The following is a 23,546-nucleotide window of genomic DNA, read 5'->3' on the forward strand; positions in this document are numbered from 1 at the left end:
TAAATCCTATAGCCCAGAACCAAAAGAAACAAAAACAAATTTAGAAGAGAAATGAAAATGAGTGGAATTCTGCCCTACTTATTGCTTATGTACATACCCTTTCTTCATTTATCATCAGATTTAGTCATGAGCACAATTATCTGGATTTTTCAATTCCATGGACATTAGATTATTATGGCACCCTGCAATAATTATAATCAAAATGTATTTAAGTATATGGAACATCTATGTAATATATATAATGTAGGCACTCAAATATTCCATTTCTCTTCCTGAATTATTCTGCAGCTACCTCCTCACACTATGATTGCCAGTACTTACATGTAAAATATAAGTCAATTAAGTCAAAGAATATAACTTAAGCTTAAATGGGTAAATTAGGCTTTTATATTTCTTTCCATTTTAATGCAATGATGATGATGATAATAATGTACACTTTTAATTTGCTCATACAAATTTGTATTTTGTCATTTTACCCTAACGTGATCATATTGCTCTTCTAAATGACATCTCTAGAGAAAACTGAAGCCTAGTGGAAGAAGTATGGACTTGGTATTATGATACTTGTATTCTAGTTTTAATTGTAGCACATATTCTATATGTGATCAGGGTTTCTTAACCTGAAAATAGGAATACTAATGTTTACCTCACAAACTGTTATAAGTATTACTGAGTACTGTTTTTATAAAAATGGAAAAAATGACATAAATGAAATGTGATATTTTTAATCATCACCATGATACATCTAGAAGGCAAAATGTTTACTTTTAATCCTGATTTCACTTTACCTAAAAATAATAGTGTGGGTAGTGAAAGGCCAAGCAATACTATAGGTAAATCGTTATATCTATAATTTGATTGGTGATCTCTAGAAGCATAGAAGTGACCCTGGTTCCAAAAATTCTAATTTCCCTTCTAATCAAGAATTCCTTTAATTAATTAATAAAAATAATAAACCCTAGGATTGTTTTTAAATGTAAATTATTTCCTTTCCACAAGTGTCTCTTCTTTAGCATAGAATTTTAACACTCAAAGGAAATTATCAGAACTTTGCTGTGAGTATGACTGGTGAGGCTTTCATCATCTGTTTGATGTTTTAACAAGGTATTAAGCTACTGGCCAACTGAAATGAATGTCCAATTTCTAAATCTTTACAATATTTTGAAACAGATGTTAACATTTTACTTTGTTGTTCCTTAATATTTGTCTTTTGAATCAACTGCAAGTTTCTTCTGGTGTAAATATTTTCTTTCATGCTTTAGCTGTTTGATCACTTTATTTTTCCTGGCTAATGTTTCACATTTTGCTCTTTGATACTTTCTGGTCAGATCCTTTGGGTCCAAGACATCAAAGTAAACCAGACCAAATGACACACAAGCCCAATTCTATCCAAGCATTTTAAATTCAAATGCAGTTCTTCAAAATGCTTAATGTGCTTTTTGAAAAATCACTTCTGTTCTTCTATTTATCACAAGCAAACCTAAAGCACCTTTAAGTAAAAGGTAAAAAGGTAAAAAAATTAAAGTGATTTTTGTTTGTATTATGTTTTGGAGTTCTTTGTCATACAGCTTGATTTAGACAACATGAAGAAGCAGCAGCAATCACATTTACTTTCTGTCAGACTACTGCTTCCTAAAAGTTACTTCAAAAGGCAATTATCACATATAAGAGAAGATCTAGAGCTTTACTGTGAACTTATTTTTATTATACTCAAAAGGGATTTTTTTTTAAACAAATAAAATGTAGGCTATTTTCACAGAATATTGTTTTCAGGCTTGGACAACAACTGTTTGTTTCCTATGACCACAAGTTTTGGTATGTGAAACTGTAAGATTATTAATTTATGTACCTTCAGAAGTAGGCCATCAAAAGAGAAAATTTTCCCATTAAACAATGAGCTTCTTGAGGACAATAACCTATCTTATCCATTTTTGTATATCCAGCAGCCAGAAGAGAAGGTACTAATAAATATTGTCTTAATAATTAAAGGAAGGACTAAGCAATTTATTTTAAGATTATTAGCAATTGTCTAACTAACAAAAATTTTAGGTAAGAAACCTATAATCTACCTTATAAAGATAAAGGTTATTTGTAAATGAGTCCCTTTTTAAAAACATCTAATTAAGCAATGTTCTCCTGCAGAAACACATTCCATGACTTCCAACCACAATTCTTGGTAATGGAGTGACAGAACTGATTTTAGAGAGCCAGAGGAGCAAAACACAAATGGATATTACTAAGAAATAACAAAGCAATTGAATAACATAATTAAGATCTTTAGATGAGATAATGGTATTATATTAATTTTAATTTCCTTGTTTTGACATTTGTTTTGTGGTTAATTCCTTACTTCAGGAAATAAACTGAAATATTTAGGGGTAAAAGGGCATCACATACATTAGATACTCTTATATTAATATTTTTTGAATATATATAAACCTATGTGTGTAAAAAAAGATACAAAGCAAATGTAGTAAAACATTGGCATTTGGGGAATTTAAGTGAAGGCTATACAGGGATTCTTTGTACTATTTTGAAACTTCTAAGTACTGAAAATAATGCTAAAATTAAACACTCAAAAAATAAAAGAATTATATTATTTAAAGGTCTAAAAAGCAACCACATAATACATGTAACACAAAAATCTGTATTAAAAGTATCCATTAAGAACAGAATAAAATAAACTTCCCTCTCTTGGAGGCCAGCATAAACCGGAATTCCATATCAGAAGTGATCAAATACACCTCTCCTAACTTAAACATATACTTTCAGGTACTGTCTCTATTCCATTACCTCTGATACCTAAAATGACTTGAGTCTTAATATACAGTTATATCTTAGAGAACAAAGGATTAAATTTAGAAACAGTAGAAAATACTATGAGAATGATTTTTCAAAAATAAAGAAAAAGAAAAAGAGAAGAATGATTTTTCCTCAGTCTTTTAAGGAACACTCATTATTACTAAGTGAGAATCTGGCCAGCCTTCTTGCGTTAAATTTATCTAATCCAGGATGAAATTAAATTAATTAGTAAGCATTATAAGGTGAAGAAGGTTAATAATCTGTTAGCCTCTCTGCCCATTCAATGAAATATCAACATTAGATATCTTTTGGACACTGGGAAAAACTCACTGTCTATTCTTTTAAAAGTATACAGAAAATTAAAATATGTCAATAAAGCAAAGCTAGTTTTGTATCAGAAAGTAATATCACTAGTAATTAACAAAATATACATTTTATCAAATATTACAAAGTTGAAGACACAACTCAGAAAAAAGAAAACATATTCTTACCCAATAGGGAAATCAACATCATCACCGTGAGCTGTCATGTGATAAAGTCCAAATTTAGCCAATTTAACATGTCCCTACAATAACAATAATAAAAATCACTATTAAACATTTTGCTATTAGTAGCAGGAAAAAGTATTATTATACATTCCATAAGTAAGGAAATCACCAGTCAGGTACATTAAGAAAAAAATTAATTTACCATAATTTTACTATAATTTTATTAAAAACTATTTGCCAATATTTGAAATCTGCTTTATACTTGTTGCAAATATATGTATATGCATACATATATGTATGTGTATCTACACATAATACTTATAGATCTCAAAACAACAAATAACACTTAAAATTTTTTGTTTATATTTTTCCAGGTATTTTGACAAAAAAAGCAGAAATGTTCTCATTTGTCTTGAATGCTTAGAACATTTTTTGGTAATTTTCACAAAAGAATTTTTTCAAGAACTTGCAAGTCCATTCATAGTTATAATTTAACTGACATGAGAGTTCTTAACTTAAAAAGATGAGCTCACAAATCAAGATATTAGTGAATATGCTAGATTTCTAAGTATTTTTATATTCTTTGAGAAAAAACATAATTATCACAAAAGTGAGATTCTTAGTAAAAAGCAAATATAAATTTTTAGAAGTCTCTTAAGTTTTCCTCCTTTTAGATGTTTAAAACTTTAAAAAAGCAGATTTTAAGATGTTTCCTTTTTCTCAAGAACTTTACTTCTCAGCACTACAAAATGATTATTAAAACAACACAGATTGGTTAGATACTTCACTGCCAAAAAAATGATATTAATGAGAACCACTTTAGCTACTATGATTTTTAATATCATAGGGTATTTGTAGTAAAAGTCTGGAAGAGAACAGAAGAATAGAATAATCCCACTAAGACAAAAAATAATTTCCCAGAAAAAATCCCTCAAAACTATTTTATATGCTTATGAATTATGCTACCCATAATTCTCTTGACCTACTTCTTATTAATCCTCCACAAGATTTCCAAGTAGAGAAGTAGCATTCCAATAAGAAAAGAAGCTAGGTATGAACAGCTGGTAAAAAAAAAAAGAAGATAAATGGAGAATAAAATTTAAAAAAAATAGGGAAAAGAAAAATAAAGAGAAAATAGAATACAGCTGTGTTATGAGAAAAATACTCTATGTAAATAGAGAAGCTTTCTTAAAATGAAAACAAATTCAGAGGAGGAATGGACTGAGAAGCTACCATGCTTATTTTTCAGAAAGCAAATGAAAGGAAAAACCAAATATGAAGTAGGAAAATGAATCTTGGGAAAAAGAAGAATAATGCATGTGAAAAACATATGGATTTATATAATTCAAAGATAGTTTTTTTTTCTAACCACCACAAATATATCACTTTCATAGAGCTATTTCACTATAAATATTATTAAACCATATTTGTATTCTATAGTCCTTCTTATTGAGTGGGTCTGATTTCAGTAGCTTCCAACCACAAATAAAAAACAAATATTTAATGTATTATCTGACAATTACCTTTTGGTCCAAAAGAATATTATGAGGAGACAGGGCCCGATGTACTATACCATGCTTGTTCATATACTGCAAACCCTGAAGTACTTCAAATGCTATGCACAAAACCTTTGAATAGCTACAAAAAAAAAAAAAACCAAAAAGTCACAGAACAATAGATCAGTTACAAAGCAGATACAGAACCTGTTTTAAAGAATGAAATGAGGTTATAAAAATTCAGTTACATTTTTATTATTCCTCTTACAGTTCAGAGAAAATACAATCTATATATTTTATGAAATATATATTATATACATATTTTGGATTTTCTGATTACAACAGAATTGATCTGGTAAAGATTCTACAGTTTCCTAAGGCTAATCTAATAGCAGTATTTGTTTTTCCAGGGAGGGAGTTGAATTTTGGTGGTGTGTGATTAACCTTCCGCAGGTTTGACTTTGTCAAATTATCAGAAAAGTTTCAGATGTATGGCAGAACTAAGTCAAGGGAAACCACCTTTCTTGCTCAAGACAAAATACCTAAGTCCCTGAAAAATAGCTAAAATATATTTTATAATATATATATACATGAGTTTACTTTGCATATCAATCCACAACCTCCAGCAATTTATGATTTACAGACATTTTTCTTTAATTCTTTCTAAGCCATCTTCCACCATGATGCTCAGTTTTTCTCTCTCTCCATCTTTTTTTTTTTTTTTTTTTTAATCAAGCACCATTCATGTGGGAAGTCAGGAATGAAATACAGAAAAATAGGAAAGACTAATCCAAGCCCAAACTAGCAATATTAACATTTTGGTATAGATTTCTTTTCTACCCATTTTTTCCCATTTTAAATTAGACTTTCAAAAATTAAATTAATATCTGCAATCACTAACAGTAATTTTAAAAAAAAAGGTTTAAGTAAGCCAACAGCAGAGATAAAATGGAGTTATTAAAAAAAAAAAGTCAACTCCAAAGCTGGCAGAATAAAAGGGAAAAAAAAAGAACATAGAACAAATGGAACAACTAGAAAATAACAGATTTTAATTAGGATGTATCAATCATTATAGTAAATATAAATGTAAACATCTAAAAAAAAAAAAATAAATGTAAACATCTAAACTCACTCATTTAAAAGCTAAGAATTATCAGACTGGAATAGAAATTAAGACTCAGTTATAGGGGATCCCTGGGTGGCGCAGTGGTTTGGCGCCTGCCTTTGGCCCAGGGCACGATCCTGGAGACCCGGGATCGAGTCCCACGTCGGGCTCCCGGTGCATGGAGCCTGCTTCTCCCTCTGCCTGTGTCTCTGCCCCTCTCTCTCTCTCTCTCTCTCTGTGACTATCATAAATAAATAAAAATTAAAAAAAAAAAAGACTCAGTTATATTCAGGTTATAAGCTACCCACATTAAATAAAAGATGTAAATTAAAAGTAAAAGGATGGAGGGATCCCTGGGTGGCGCAGCGGTTTGGCGCCTGCCTTTGGCCCAGGGCACGATCCTGGAGACTCAGGATCGAATCCCACATCAGGCTCCCGGTGCATGGAGCCTGCTTCTCCCTCTGGCTGTGTCTCTGCCTCTCTCTCTCTCTCACTGTGTGCCTATCATAAATAAATAAAATAAAATTAAAAAAAAAAAAAGTAAAAGGATGGAATAACAGGTCACTGATTTTCATGGGCTTGCTTGGAGGGACAGGCTGACTTCAAAGGAGTATGTGGAACTGTTATCTTGATTTTGATGATGAGTCTGTCAAGCTTACTGACCTGTGCGCTAAAAAGGTTATATTTTAAAATATGTAAAGTACAGCTCAATAAACATGATGTTAAAAAAAGTAAGCTGAATAAAATTTTCAAAAAAAAAAAAAAACCTTGCAATATGACTCCCTCCTCTAAATTAAAACCATAAGAAAGAACAAGACATGAAAAGCTAAAATCCCTCTCCCTTCATCCTAGTCTGACTTTCCAGAGGTATCCACCCTTAGCAGTTTCTGTTTTCAATTCTTCTGGTGGTTAGACCTTTAGTTAATATAATTAAGGCTTTGCTATGCAAGATGATATAATTAACATACTTTTACAACTTTCCCATTTTCTTTTCTCAACTTCTGATTTTCATTAGTCATATTATTTTTACATTATCAAATTTTATAAGTGAAATAGAAGAAATCTACATTCCTTTCTTGAATGCTAAACACACAAGTAAATATATAATATGACATAGTGACAAAGTGCTAAGGATAAAAAATAGGGAAGAGAGAATGTGAGGAAGCAGGTTGCTAATACATATAGAGTGTGATCAAGGAAGGTCTCACTAAAGTGACATTTGTTAGAAATCTAAAAGAAGTGAAAAAGATATGCAGCTCTTTGAGAAATAAGTGATTCTGGCAGAGGGAACAGTAAGCAAGTCCTGAACTGGGAGACTGCACAGCAGTTCAAAAAGTGTAATAAAGACACTGTGCATGCAGGAGAATGGGCCAACGGTGTTAAAAGATGAGATTAGAGACACAGCAAGAAGCCAGATTATGTTAGGCCATTTAGGCCATTTTAAAGACTTCGGCTTTTACTCTGAGACAGATGAAAAGTGACCATCACATTTCCATACCATCATTAGTAAATATTCACTGTGAACTAAGAAAAATATATATACCTAATCCTAACCCCTAGTTCTCAAGAGAAAATGTCTCAGTCATCAGGATTTAATAGATACTATAGTTTTATAATTATAACTATTCATGAAGATTGCCATCAGCTACCATTTTTTATACCTCCTATTAGTCGTTTTGTATTTATACTCTTATTTAGCTAGAATACATCTATGAGAAAATTCTTCATAAAGGTGGGATGAGTAGGACATTTTAAAGCATGACAGGTCTTAAAATGTTTTATCCTCATCTTTAAACTTAGAAAAAGATTTCTCCATTATCTTCGAGTGTTCTTTATTCATGGTAAGTTCAATATCATTGAACTTGTTATTCCTCTGGAAGCATGCGATTCTTTTACACTTACAAAATTTTAGTCGAGTATGTCTAGAGTGTGGGCGGCATTTGTGCATGTATGTTAGTAATAGTCTTCTTTTAATCTGAAGACTCACATGTTCCATTAGCAGAAGAACAAAGAAGCTGACTTGTTAAGTCTTTGGCTGTTTTCTCCCTCTACTATATCGTTTAGTTAGAACTCTTAGTGGGCAAGTAAAAATTAGATCCATTCTCCAGATGAATGTTCTGTTTTATTTCTCATGAGGATGGCCTTTAGTCATATCTCTTCTATTATTTAATTTCCAGATTCTTTGTTCTGTTTCCTAGTCGTTCCTTTTCAATAGATCCTTTTCTCTGGTATGGGTATATTATTCTTTTGAATTTCTGAGGATAGTTACCAGAATTCTGCTAATTCAGGGGGGAAAAGTGTTATCTTCATTTCCTTTAGGATACGTTTTTTTTTGTTTTCTCCCTTGGCTCTCTTTCTCTCAGACTATTTTTTCCCTCAAATGTCTGATAATACCTGGTTGTCAGCCATATTCAAGATAAATTGATATTCTCCATGAAATATGTAAAAAAGAAACAATAAAAATTACTATTTAAAGAATACTTATTTAAACTACTTCTCTTTTATTAAAGGGCCACAATAGTCACTCTTAAGCAAATAGGGAATGTGTGAAACAAAAACAATTTTAAATTAATGGAGTTTTCATAAACATCTTCAAAAAAGAAACCAATTATGTAAAGGAAGATTCCAAACTTTAAAACAACTACAGTAACACTGATAAATATATGCATATGAAAGAATGCAAATGTCTCTCCTTTTAAAAACAAAGAAAAACTTTCCTTGAGATTGACTAACAAAACATAAGAACCTAGTTTTCTAAGTTCTTCTGGCTCTTTGAGTCAAGTTTACAGTAATAATCTCTCTTGTCCTTGTTCTTCTCTTTTTCTGACACACAGACACAATTCACAAAATATTAAAAGTTGATGTCATTTTCAGCTGTGACACTAGAGGACCTCAGTCGCACACTGCTTTAACATAAATGTCTTCCTTTAGAAATGAAAACCAAACCTTTAAAGCAATTTTTCCATTAAACCAGTTCTGAAACAGCTGAACACAGAAGACTGCATGTTCTATTTTGTCTACTTGCTTTCCCTGATTGTAAGATATAATTGGAAAATATTTCCATGTCAAAAAGCACAGTCATACTTTTTTTGTTCTTTTTAATTTGAGAGGTACAGCATGGGGGAGGGAGGAGGTGCAGAGAGAGGGGGAGAAGCAGACTCTCTACTGAGTAGGGAGCCCAATGTAGGGCTCAATCCTGGACTCCAAGATCATGATCTGAGCTAAAGGCAGATGCTTATCTGACTGAGCCACCCAAGTGCCCCCACATTCATGTTATTATCAAGTTGATGAGGATGTATGCTGAAATAATTTTTAAAAATTCAAATATAAAGCTGAAGCTCATGCCAAACCTTTTCTTAGCTATTACTTGAGACTATTACATGAATTATAGCGATTTGACTCAGTAGTAGTCAATATAAATCAGAGTAAATCAGATTTGCTTATCTGCCCTTTTGTACTCTTAGGATTTAATTAAAAAAAAAAAAAAGATTTTGTTTTTATTTATTTGCCAGATAGATAGAGCCAGAGACTACAAGCAGGGGGAATAGCAGAGGGAGAGGGAAAAGTAGGTTCCCTGCGGAGCACGGAACCCAGTGTGGGGCTCCATCCCAGGACCCTGAGATCATGACCTGTGCCAAAGGTAGATGCTTAACCGACTGGTTCACCCAGGTGTCCCACTTAGGATTTAATTTTAAAATTTATTTTAAAATATAAGGTATAAGAAAAAAAAGGGCTATTTTCTAGAATGAGAAGAAATCAGTATTTGTGAAGTTCTGTATACCTTTTGCTTTTAAAACTGTATTCTTTAATACTGCTAATAGTTTAGATCACAGAATCTTTTAAACAATTATTTTGGTTTTTTTGTTTTGTTTTGTTTTTTAATTTTTTTTTAATTTTTATTTATTTATGATAGTCACAGAGAGAGAGAGAGAGGCAGAGACACAGGCAGAGGGAGAAGCAGGCTCCATGCACCGGGAGCCCGATGTGGGATTCGATCCCGGGTCTCCAGGATCGCGCCCTGGGCCAAAGGCAGGCGCCAAACCGCTGCGCCACCCAGGGATCCCTAAACAATTATTTTGAAGTAGCTAAAGTAATTATTACATAATAGCAAGGTAAAAAAAAAATCACATGTCCAGTAATAGCATGTCACAGTTAACCAAAAACAGACTCCAGAAGGAGAGTTAGGATTAAGAAAGTGGGATTCACACAATTAAAAAATATATATATATTGTCAGGGGATAATAGGATTTCATCCTACACAATTCCCAAGTTAGAATCTTGTTAATAAAGAAATCCATCACTAATCTAGAAAATGTAAATGAAAATTCAAGTCAGAAAATACTCTCTTCCTTTTGAAATTTTCAGTTACTACTGTTACTACTAGAGACTGGGAGGGGAGCATTTACTTTGTTACCACTGTCCTTAACACTCTGAAAAGTTTAATGAGCAAAATAATCTTTGGTGATTATAAATACATAGATATGGCCAAAAGGTAGCTTTCAAAATAATATGACTAATAATTTTTAATAAAGCAAGAAGACATTTCAAAATACTTTCCTTTATATTTAAACACATCAATTAAGTGGCTATTAGCTGGTATTGTGTTTTTAAACCACTATATTTTTAGGTTCCACGGATATCAAGAGAAAGAATTAATCTCCACAGTCAAGAAACCTACAGTATAGTTGGAAAGACAGATTTATAAACTGGTAATTTTAATACAACTGAATTCAATAGAATTGCAATATAATTCAACACTTAAGTTAGCAGAGAAGAATTAATCATCCATTTCTTCTGTGTTACAAGAAAAAGAAAACATAAATACCTACTTATTACACTGGTGAACCCAAAACAGGTCTACAAAAATAAATCTTGGGAAAGTATAATTAAAAACAAAACAAAACAAAACAAAAACCACCACTAACCACGAGCAAGAACAATTGACAATACTATTAAGGCATGAGTTAACCTGGCTGTATCTGAATTTTGTTTTTTTGTTTTTTTATTTATGATAGTCACACAGAGAGAAAGAGAGAGGCAGAGACACAGGCAGAGGGAGAAGCAGGCTCCATGCACGGGGAGCCGACGTGGGACTCGATCCCGCGTCTCCAGGATGGCGCCCTGGGCCAAAGGCAGGCGCCAAACCGCTGCACCACCCAGGGATCCCTGTATCTGAATTTTGAACACGGCTTAATGATTTTCAAATCTAGTAGGTTAGTAAAATACCAAGTATATTTTGTTCCTCCCATTACAGATGTATTTCAAAGGAGATTTACACTGTGCTTCTGTTTCAATCATCCCTAAATTAACTATAGTTGTTTAGCTTAGTTGGTTAAAGCGTATTGAGGCCAAGATCATGGGTTTAATATCTATAAGGATTGGTTTGCTTCACATGTTCATAGCCATAGATTTTCATCCTAACTACAGTCAGTATTGCCAAATTCAGATACTTGTCACAATGAAACAGTGCCCAACCTATTTACTTAAATATCCTGATATTCAATGATAATTTCCTATACTTCTCTGAGGACCTGCTCTTTAATCTCAGTAAGCCCTTGAGATCCCTATTCTCTCTTTTTTTTTTTTTAATTTTTTTTTTTTTATTTATTTATGATAGTCACAGAGAGAGAGAGAGAGAGAGAGGCAGAGACACAGGCAGAGGGAGAAGCAGGCTCCATGCACCGGGAGCCTGACGTGGGATTCGATCTCGGGTCTCCCGGATCATGCCCTGGGCCAAAGGCAGGCGCCAAACCGCTGCGCCACCCAGGGATCCCTTTTTTTTTTTTTTTTTTTTAATTTTTTTTTTTTGAGATCCCTATTCTCTAAGCCTCCCCTGTTATCTCAACCAGACCCCTTTTGACATCCTTCTTTATTTTAGATCTATTCTGTCATTTCAACCTTTTTTTTTTTTTTTCCAGAATTCTTAATGGATTCTCATCTGATGGCCTTACCTCTGGGAGAATTGTACTCCTCTCTATATTCTGACAGTATAGTTGCTGAGCTTATTAATTCCATAGTAATAATTTCCATATAGGTTTTTCTCTCTCAGTGTACCTTGAGGCAGGTACTAACTTATTCATCTTGCAATCCCTATCACAGTGACTGTAAGGTAGGGGTTCAATAAACATGTATCAAATAATAGGTGTTCAATATATGCACACAATGACATCCTATGATGGTGCAAGAGGGTGCAGATAACAAGATTAAATTCTTCACCATTAATGAAATAACAGCTCAAAATGTATATTATGCTTCCAATGGATCAACACTGTCAACCTCATTTATAGAAGGTTCATTTCTTGTAAGCTGACTTAGAGTTTTTTTTTGAAAGAAGGAAAATTCTGCCATTTGCAACAATATGGATAAATCTGGAGGACATTAGGCTAAGTGAAATAAGCTGGACACAGAAAGGACAAATACTGCCTGATTCCACTTACATAAGGTCTAAAAAATAGTAAATTTATAGAAGCAGAGAACAATGGTTACAAGGGACTGGGGAGAGAAGAAAATGGTTACCAGGGAGAGAGGAAAATTAATTGATTTAAAGTTTCAGTTGTGCAATATGAGTAAGTTCTGGAGATCTTCTGTACAACATAGTGTCAGTAGTTAACAATACTGTATTGTCCACGTAAAATTTTGTTAGGAGGGTAGATATCATTTGTTAAGAGTGTACATAAGTGCTTTTATTACGCACAAAACTAAAAAAGACACAAGGAAATTGTTAGAGGTGGTGGATATGTCTATTACCTTGATTGTAGTGGTGGTTTCACAGGTGTATTCATATATCCAAACTCAAATGCATACATTAAATATTTATTGTTTCCTTCTATATCAACTATACTTCAATAAAGGTGTTAAAACATTAATAAGGACAAATTCCTATCAGCCTCAAACCATCAGTTCTTTTTGGTATTTGCAATGTTTCCAAGAAGAGATGTTATTCAGATTGCAAGAAATAGAGGCCAAGAAAGAGAAGAGAGGTCAGGGTTGCTGAGATAGATTTGGAAGTCATTCACAATAGGTGGTAACTAAAACCACACATGCTATTTCCTCTGATCCATAATCCATGATATTTCTAAGGGCCACTCCACAAGCCAAAATACCCATACTGTCAGCAAACCAAGAGAGGAAACACACTTCTGGATTCTATGAGTTCAAGATGTTCTTTCACCTTATAAAACCTGATCACTCCCACAGAAATTTTCCTTTTGGTCTAAAATTTTCCTAACTTGGTATCAGCCTGAAGTAAAATATTAAAGGAAAGTAAACACAGATGAAAATTAGTTAGCTACTGTGTGATTTAAAAAATGGAGAAGAAAAATGAAATACTAATGACTAATGTTCAAATAATAATATAACTGCATAACCCTGTGTTATCTTCAACCTAAACTCTCCTTCTGTAACTTCAAGACATAAGAACTCAAGAAGTATATAATTTTTAATGGCTCACTGATCTATAATTGAAATTTGGAGAGGGGGTATTTTCAGTGGTGAGCTAATGTGTTTGAGGCTCTTATAATTTGCCACTTATCACTTAACATTTAGCATAATGTTAAAATTTAGTAAGTTTAAATTTTAATAATTTTAACAATGTTAAAATTACCACAGTATTTAACAGAGTAATTTTTTTTTCTAAAAAAGAAAGAAAGTTTTTAGAGTTGAAAAAGGAAGTAATTTATTTCACTACTGGGTACACATGTTACCCAGTCATGCTAAATTTAATAGTTCATTTGTTCAGAGTCAGATGTTTTGAAATGGAAGTTGTATTAATTAACTATTTACCTAAAGATTATTTTGTAATAGATCTAAAAAAAAAAATCAGTCCTTCTGTCCCCGTATTGTGCGATTGGGCATATTTTACAATTTGGTTCTCATTCAAAAAAAAAAAGATGTTGAAAGCCATAAATCTGGAATGTGACTAATACTCAATGGGATACAATAAACTGGGGGATTAATTTTTCAACCTGAATACTAGATAACTTTCATTTCTCATTACAAACTTAATTTGATAAGATCAAAAAACATATGGAAAGTATAGGCTAGAGGCTTGAGGTTCAGACATAAAGCCAGGAGACTCTCACTAATTTGCTTTGCTTGGAGAATGTTCCAATTTCATCCTGCCTCAGTCTGCTAATGTATAAAGTGGAAATGTAACACCAAAAAGGGGCTGAATGAAGATCAATGAGCTATTGGTCCTGCACAGAATCCTGGCCAATTGTAAAAGTAGAACAAAATAAACAAAAAGCCCAAGTCCCTCTCAAAAAAACAAGGTTTCTATAATAAATTATAAAATAACATTTTGTTATTCTATCTATCTATCTAATCTATCTATCTATCATCTATCATCTTCCATAAATTAACAAAGATTGTAATCTGGGCTAATCAAACTATTTGCATGAGTAAGATAAGCAAAAATGGTTTCCTAATTTATCTTTGAGAAAAAAAGATTGACATTTCATAAGAAGGATTGGAGGGTCTCAGGGTGAGCTGGTTATTTCTGCAACATGAATTTTTCTTCTTCCAAGCAGACCTAATATCCTGGGACAGACACTCCAAAAACATTTCTTTCACCATAGTTACTGATATTGGCTGTACGAACACACTGGGCAATAAATCTCACTTCCCATGCCCTGGCAGCATTTGGGACTACATAAAATTGTAACTTTTCTCTAAGACAGAACCTATGGTGGCTCATGTTTGTTTCAACCTATGCCCTAGCTCATTCTACATTTTTTTTTATTAAGCTTAAATTTATTTACATATTACTATGTGAAAAAGAATGAATAAATTTCTATTATTGCTCAGAATTTTTATTTGAGACCAACATTTTCCTTTTAGGGAATCTGCCACCCTACCCCTAACTCATCACTACAAACCAGTGAACTGGAGAGGGCCTACATTTTAGGCATGTGTTTTACTTCAGTGTCTGCAAGATAGCACAGTGCAAAGAATAGTTTGTCAAACTATAATATTCAGTTCAATGATGTGCTGGTCTATCTTAAGCAAATTATAAGAGATTTGGTTGATGAAAATTTCCTATTCACAGTTTCTATTCTATTTATCAGAATTGGGTGATGCAGTGATGATATTTTGACCAAAGAATCCAAAAAATTCAAATTTTATTCTTAACTATGTCTATCAATCTTGCAAAGTTCCTATGATACAGGAATTGTCTATATAGGAAATTTGCAAGGTTCCTATATCATAACTTTATCTTGCCTTATTCAGCCATCAAGGAGACAGAATAAGGCAAGATAATATTAATAGTTGGGCCTTTGTCTCCAAAACTAATGTAGAATTCTAGAGAGCTTTGCTTACCTACATAGTTCCTTTTTTCTAAGACTGATCCACCTGAATGAGTCGGTTCTATTTCTCCTAAACTTCAACTAGAGTCATAGATCTCTATGATACAAGGAAAATTAGATTAATTCCAGGAAGCTATAGGAAAGAGAGTAGTATGTATATAAAGATACATAGATACCGTATGTATGTATATAAAGTATGTATATAAAGTATGTATAAAGTATGTATACACTTTAAAAAAGTATACTTTTTAAAAAAGTAAAGGACAATTATATTTTACTAAGTCATGGAAAAGCATTATATTAATGAATAATAATATCAGTTGATGTAGTCTAAATAGGGCCCCACTCCCTTTGCCCCAATATGTCCACATCCTAATCCCCAGAACCTATGGATGTTACCTAATTTGGAAAAAGGGTCTTTGCATATGATCATCATGGATTATCAAGATGGGCACAAAATCCAATGTCAAGTGTTCTTATAAGAGACACACAAAAGAGGAGCTATAAAGACGGAGACAGAGATTGGAGTAATGTGGTCACAAGCCACAGAAGCTGGAGAATGCTGATAGCCACCCAGAAGTTGGAAAAGGCAAGGAAGGATTCTTTCTTTCCAAGAGCCTCTGAAGAGAGTGGGCCCTGTCAATACCTTAATTTCTGACTTCTGGTCTCTAGAACTAGGAAAGAATAAATTTCCGGTGTTTTAAGCCACTCAATTTGTGATAATTTGTTGCAGCAGTCATAGGAAACTAGTATACTTGTTTATAAAGATGCACATGACATCAAGGTGACTTGTTTTTCCCCAACATAATCTGAGTATAAGTATTCTCCTTTTCTTTAAATGATCTTTATTTAGATTAAATTACATGCAATAAAAAAACACTTATTTAAATATACTGTTAGAAGAGTTCTGACAAATGTATATATGACTGCAAGCACTGCCACAGTCAAGAAATCGAGCACTTCCATCACTTTGAAAGGATTCTCTTGTCCTCTTCCTGGACGGTCTCCATATCCCACTCCTGGCTCAAAGCAACCACTGGTCTGTTTTCTATTACTCTAGATTAAGTTTGCCTTTTCAAGAGTTTCAAATAAATGGAACACCACAGCATTATTTGTGTCTAGCTTTTTTTCTTACTCCACATAATATTCTTAAGATTCATCCATGTTGTTGCCTGTGCTACCAGTCCTTTATTCTTTTTTATTGCTGAGTAATATTTCACTAACTTGTTTATCCATTCATCTGTTGAAGGACAATTTTCTCCTTCAGACTTTTAATAGCTAAGAACAATATAGTATTTTGCCAGGAAAGTGGTGGACATATTTACAATGAAACTTCACAAGAAAATAAACAATACAGAGTCCCAGATTTTGAGGAGTGTCATATTCTTAAAACGTCATTATGGGAGAACAATTGAAAATTTGTGGCATAAACTAATAAGGATTCACATTAAAATATGCAAATTGGGATCGGTATTTTTTTTTTTTTTTGGTCTAAAATGTATATGGCAGGTATGGGAACATCCAGTCATTATCATGATGATTCTGAAGCACTTGTCTGCATTTGGACATTGATGTAAATGCTGTAAAAAACAAAGAGACATGAATTTTTTTTAATGTCCTATCACCTAAGACAGATGACACCAACAATTGACAAAATGTCTAGCTAGTGAATAAACTAACATGTGAACAGAGAAAGTAAAGTACAGTTAGCATATTCACAGATACAGTATGCATTGACCTGAACCAGACTGCTTGCAGAAGAGAGTTATGATTTTCATTGACTTAGATGATTAAAAGAGAGAAAACTGCATTTCTCTTTTCTAGGTAATCCAGGAGGAATTTGTAAGTAGGATACCAGTCATTCTTCACATGACCACTTGGTTTCATTTTAAGTCACTGTCTGAAATAGCAACCTATATTTACAGCAACCTATATTTCCTAGTTAGAGATCTAGCACCAAACAGTTAAACAAGCTGTAAATGCAGATGAAAACAAGAGCGCCCCACTTCAACCTTCCAAAACTGTTTCATAAAGAAAAATAGAAGAAGCAATCTCATTGCTTTCTAATGGATGCTTTTACTACTTAACTCTTCAAGTTCATCTCCTTCACCTCTCATCCCATGGACCCTATGCATCTGCTTTATTCATTTGCCTGCATATCAATGCTTTTTTTGCATATGCTGTTTACTCTGCCTTTCTATCTGGTCCACTTGGATGACACCTATACATTCTTTAAAATTCAACACAAGCATTATTTTCTTATAAAACTTTTCTGGATTCTCCTGGCTGTGAGGTATTCTGTCTCCAAGATAACTTGCATATTCTTCTGGCACATATTTATCAAAAAATGCTAAATTGTAATTGTTTATTATGATTCTGTCTCCTCATTAGCTAGCAATTTCTCTAAAGATTGGGAGTCTATATTTTCATCTTTCGTCCCACTAGCACCTAGTCCAATGTCTGAGATACATATGTATTTAATGAAGGAATATGGAATGGTTACTGCATAGGTTAATCCTAATTTAAATCATAATAGGTCATCATAGAAAGGCTATACCTAGTCCACAGGGAATGCTAATTGATAATATTCAAAAATCATTTAGTATATTATAGTACTTACAATAATAACACTATTGCCACAACAGCCACTAATAGGAAACTTAGATAACCCATACTGTATCAATGTTGTTACAAATAATTCACATGAATTATTTCACTATCCTAGAAGGTATATTGAAGCACAGAGGGGTTAAGTAAATTAGCCAAGTGAGTAAATGGTAGAGTTGAGATTCAAACCCAGCAGGTTGGTGTTAGAGTCTGTCCTATGTTATATCGCCTCTCAGTGTTTAACAGTATAGAAAGTGAAGTCAAAAGAGAGGTTCTGAGCTCCAGCTATAACACTGTGATAGGCCTGGTAAAAGTAATTGCTCTAAGCATCAGTTACCATACCTAATTGTTATGACCATTTTGCCATCATTAGGGGAGGATATGGATAACTTATTACAGGCATGTCTCATTTTATTGTGCTGTGCTTTATTGCACTTCAGATATTACGTTTTATCTAAGCTGAAGTTTTGTGGCAACATTGTGTTAAGCAAGTCTATTGGTGGTGTCATTTTTTTCAACAGCACTTGCTCACTCCATGTTTCTGTGTCGTGTTTTGGTAATGCTCTCAATTTTCCCAACTCCTTCATTATTATTATATTTGCTATGGTGACCTATGATCAATGATCTTTGATGTTACTCTTGCCATTATTTGGGTGCCACTAACTGTACTCATATAAGATGACAAAAACAATTGATAAGTAGTATGTGTGTTCTGACTGCTTCACTGATAGGCCATTCCCTGTTTCTCTCCATCTTCTTGGGCCTCCCTGTGCCCTGAGATGCAATATTGAAATTAGGACCTTACAGTTGCCTCTAAGTGTTCAAGTAAATGAAAGAAGCAAATATCTCTCACTTTAAATCAAAAGCTAGAAGTATCAAGCTTAGTGAAGATAGCATGTTGAAAGTCAAGATAGGCCAAAAGTTAGAGATCTAGCACCAAACAGTTAAACAAGCTGTAAATGCAGATGAAAAGTTCTTGAAGGAAATTAAAAGGACTACTCCAGTGAATACATGGATGAGAAGATTGTTTTGCTTTATTGCTGATATGGAGAAAGTTTCAGTGGTCTGGATAGAAGATCAAACTAGCTACCACTTTCCTTTATGCCAAAGCTTACCATAAAGCAAGGCTCCTTACTGTTCAATTCTGGGAAGGCTGGGAGATGTAAGGAAGCTGCAGAAGAAATGTTGGAAGCTAGCAGAAGCCCAAGAGGTTTAAGGAAAGAAGCCAACTCCTAACATAAAAGAGAAAGGTGAGGATGCAAATGCTGATGTAGAAACTGCAGCAAGTTTTCCAGGAGATCTAGCAAGATAATTAATAAAGATGTCTACATTAAATAATTTTCATTGTAGATGAAATGGCCTTATATTGTAAGAAGATACCACCTAGGACTTTCATAGCTAGAGAGGAAAAGTCAATGCCTGGCTTCACAGCTCTAAAAGATAGGCTGACTCTCTTGTTAGGGGCTAATGCAGGTGTTCAATTTGAGTTGAAGCCAATGTTCATTTACCATCCTGAAAATCCTAGGATCCAAGAATTGTGCTAATTCTACTCTGCCTGAGCTCTATAAATGGAACAACAAAGCTTGGATGACAGCACATCTATTTACAACACGATTTACTGAATATTTTAAGCCCACTGTTGAGATTTACTACACAGAAAAGGATTCTTTTCAAAATATTACTGTTCATTGACAATGAACTTAGTCGCCAAAGAGCTCTGAAGGAGATGGACAATGAAATTCATGTTATTTTCATGCCTGCTAACACAACTTCGATTCTTTAGCCCATGGATCAAGGAGTAATTTCAACTTCAAGTCCTATTACTTAAGAAATATATTTTGTAAGGCTATAGCTGCCATAGACAGTGATTACTCTCATGGATCTGGACAAAGCAAATCGATAATCTTCCAGAATGGATTCACCTCTCTAAATGCCATTAAGAACATCCCATGCCCCTTCACGGGAAGGGCATGTCAAAATACCAACATGATAAGACATTTGCAAATACCTTCTTCCATTTTGTTGGTTGTCTTTTGGTTTTGTCGACTGTTTCCTTTGCTGTGTAAAAGTTTTTTTTAGCTTCATGAAGTACTAATAGTTCATTTTTCCTTTGTTTCCCTTGCCTTTGGAGACATATCAAGCAAGAAGTTGCTGTGGCTGAGGTCACATAGGTTACTGCCTGTGTTCTCCTCTAGCATTTTGATGGATTTCTGTCTCACACTTAGGTCTTTCATCCATTTTGAGTCTATTTTTGTTTATAGTGTAAGGAAATGGCTCAGTTTCATTCTTTGGCATGTAGCTGTCCAATTTGTCCAGCACCATTTTTTGAAGAGACTGTCCTTCTCCCATTGGATATTCTTTCCTATTTTGGTAAGATTAGTTGATCATAGAGTTGAGGGTCCACTTCTGGGTTCTCTATTCTGTTCCATTGATCTATTTGTCTGTTTTTGTGGCAGTACCATACTGTCTTGATGACTACAGCTTTGTAATAGAACTTGAAGTCTGGAATTGTGATGGCATCAGCTTTGGTTTTCCTTTTCAACATTCCTTTGACAGACACAGACACATAGACAGACAGGAGGATGGTGAGGATGTGGAGAAAGGAGAACCCTCTTACACTGTTTCATTGGGAATGAATGCAAGCTGGTGCAGCCACTCTGGAAAACACTATGGAGGGTCCTGAAATAAGTTTAAAATGGAGCTACTCTACAACCCAGCAATTACACTACTAGAATTTACCCTAAACATATAAATGTAGGGATGCCTGGGTGGCTCCGTGGTTGAACGTCTTCGTTTGGCTCAGGTCGTGATCCCAGGGTCCTGGGATTGAATTCTGTAACAGGCCCCCTGCAGGAGCCTGCTTCTCCCTCTGCCTATGTCTCTGCCTCTCTGTGTCTCTCGTGAATAAATAAAATCTTAAAAAAAAAAAACTACACAAAAAAAGCCCGCACATACAAATGTTTATAGCAACAACTTCCACAATAGCAAAACTATGGAAAGAGCTCAGATATCCATCAACAGATGAACAGATAAAGAAGATGTTAAATATATATATAATATATATAGTAATATATAGTAAATATATATAGTAAATATATATATTATATATAAAATAATATATAATATAGATATATATTTACAATAGAATATTACTCAGCCATCAAAAAGGAGAAATCTTGCTATTTGCAATGACATGGATGGAACGAGAGGGTATTATGCTAAGCAAATTAAGTCAATAAGAGAAAGACAGTTGTCATATTATTTCAATCATATGTGGAATTTAAGAAACAAAACAGAGGATCACAGGGGAAGAGAGGAAAAAATATCAGAGAGGGAGTCAAACCACAAGAAATTCTTAATCATAGGAAATAAATTGAGGTTTGCTGGAGGAGAAGGGTTGGGGGGATAGGGTAACTGAGACATTAAAGAGGGCATGTGATGTAATGAGCACTGGGCATTATATAAGACTGATGAATCATTGACCTCTACCCTGAAATTAATAACACAGTATATGTTAATTGAATTTAAATTTAAATCAATCAATCAATCAACATGAGTCAGTTTGGAAGAAGTTGATGCCAGCCCTCCTGGATGACTTTGAGGGGTTCAAGATTTCAGTGAAAGAAGTAAATGCAGATGTGGTAGAAATAGCAAGATAACAAGAATTAGAAGTGGAGCCTGAAGGCGTGAATTGCTGCAATCGCATGACGAAACTTAACTGGATGAGGAGTTGCTTCTTATGGAAGAGCAAAGAAATAATCTACTTCTGGTGAAGATTCTGTAAAGATTGTTAAAATGATAACAAAGCATTTAGAATATTACATAACTAAGTTTATTACATAAACTTTATAAAAGCACTGGCAGAGCTAGAGAGAATTGAAAGAATTCCTACTGTGGGTAAAGTGCTACGAAACAGCACTGCATGCTACAGAGAAATCATTCATGAAACAAGGAGTCAATCAATGTGGCAAACGTCATTGTTGTCTTATTTAAAGAAATTGCCACAGCAACCCCAACCTTCAGCAACCATCACCCTCATCAGTCAGCAGCCATCAACATCAAGGCAACACTCTCTCCACCACAAAAAGATTATGACTTCTAAAAGTTCACATAATAGCATTTTTTAGTAATAGAGTATTTTTAAAGTAAGATTTGCACATTGTTTTTAGACATAATGCTATTGCACTCTTTATAGTATATGGTATAGTTGTAAACATAATGTATATGCACTTATGCACTGGAAACCAAAATATTATTTGACTTGCTGTACTGAGGTGGTCTGGAACCAAATCCACAATACCTCTGAGGTATGCCTGTAGTTGTATGACCAGGAGAAAATTACTTATTAGATGCCTTATAGGGGCATATGTTACCTCACACAGAAAATGGAGGTAATAGTAATAAATTCCATCATAGAGCTCTTGTGAGAAAGAAATAAGATAATCATTGTAGAGTGCTTAGGACAATGTCTAGAATACAGTTATGTTGTTATCATTATTTTTGTTTAGTCCTTCCTCTTTGAGGTCCTGAATATTTATAATAAAAATCATTTCTAAAGTAAACTTTGCATTTGTACAAATATTTGTAATAGGTAGCTGAGAAGGCTAAGATGACATAAGAATTCATAAACCCTATGTATATTCTTTTGTAGTATATGCTGTTTTCATTTCTTCACTCCTAAAATCTTACAAGAGAACCCATTTTGCCAAAAGTATACAGCTGACCTTTGAACAACACAATTTGAATTATGCCGCCCACTTATACAAGGATTTTTTTTTCGATAAATATAATACAGTACTATTAGTGTATTTTCCTTACAATTTAATAACATTTTCTCCTCTCTTACTTTATCATAAGAACACAGTATATAATTCATATAACATACAAAATATGTGTTAATAAACTGTTTATGTTACTGATAAAGCTTCTACTCAATAGTAGGCTAATAGTAGTTAACTTTTTGGGGAGTCAAAAGTTATACATGGATTTTTGACTACACAAGGGGTCAGTGCTCCTAACTCCCGAGTTGTTTAGGGTCAACCATACTAAAAAGATTTTGGTTATAATGAAACCATTTTTGCTTGTTTCTTTGTATGCCAAAATAAAAGTGGGTTCTCTGATTTCTGGCTTGATAAAGATGTCAAGAAACAAAGCAATCCCCATAAAATCAGCAAGATAGGCTGATAATTAATTATAGGACTCTGAACTTGGCAATTTAAAGCAGCTTGTTGCCACAAAAGATATTGTGCTTTTGGAATAGCACCTATCAGAAAAGCAGATTCTGGAATACTATTGTTCAAAGAAAGGCCACAGGGATGCCTGGGTGGCTCAGTAGCTTTCAATTCAGGTTATGATCCCGGGGTCCTGGGATCGAGTCCCACATTGGCCTCCCTGTGGACAGCCTGCTTCTCCCTCTGCCTGTGTCTCTGCCTCTCTCTGTATGTCTCTTGTGAAAAAAATGAATAAATCTTTAAAAAACAAAACAAAACAAAAAAGAAAGGCCACAGTGAGAAGAGGCCAATTGGAGTCATAATTCACTGTTTATGCTATAGTTGGTCTTGGCTTTTAACATTTGAAGACATTTGCTGTTCTGTAAACCTTAGATAACTCATTAACTAGGATGAATAACTCTAAGGCTACCTATGAAAAGCATGTAGACAGGTAACTAGAACACAGTATGTATTTAATAACTACAAGTGTCACAAGTGTCCCTTCCTTTTTCCTATCCCTTCTGTTCATGAAT

The 23,546-nt window shown here is 33.7% G+C and overlaps 1 protein-coding gene across 3 annotated transcripts in view; it reads right to left on the bottom strand.

Annotated features, from left to right (window-relative positions):
* Window positions 1–23,546, bottom strand: part of TBCK (TBC1 domain containing kinase) — a 229,078-nt gene that overhangs the window by 171,819 nt on the left and 33,713 nt on the right. For 2 of the 3 annotated variants that reach the window (XM_041758248.1, XM_041758250.1), the window contains exons 4-5: window positions 4,814–4,928; window positions 3,294–3,367 (exon numbers count right to left, since the gene is read on the bottom strand). In XM_041758248.1, coding sequence (XP_041614182.1) covers window positions 3,294–3,367; window positions 4,814–4,928 — 189 coding nt within the window. Of the gene's footprint in view, window positions 1–97; window positions 180–3,293; window positions 3,368–4,813; window positions 4,929–23,546 lie in introns of those variants that run through there. The other variant, XM_041758251.1, reaches the window with a different exon arrangement.

This window comes from Vulpes lagopus, chromosome 6 (assembly GCF_018345385.1).
Source record: "Vulpes lagopus strain Blue_001 chromosome 6, ASM1834538v1, whole genome shotgun sequence".
NCBI lineage: Eukaryota > Metazoa > Chordata > Mammalia > Carnivora > Canidae > Vulpes > Vulpes lagopus.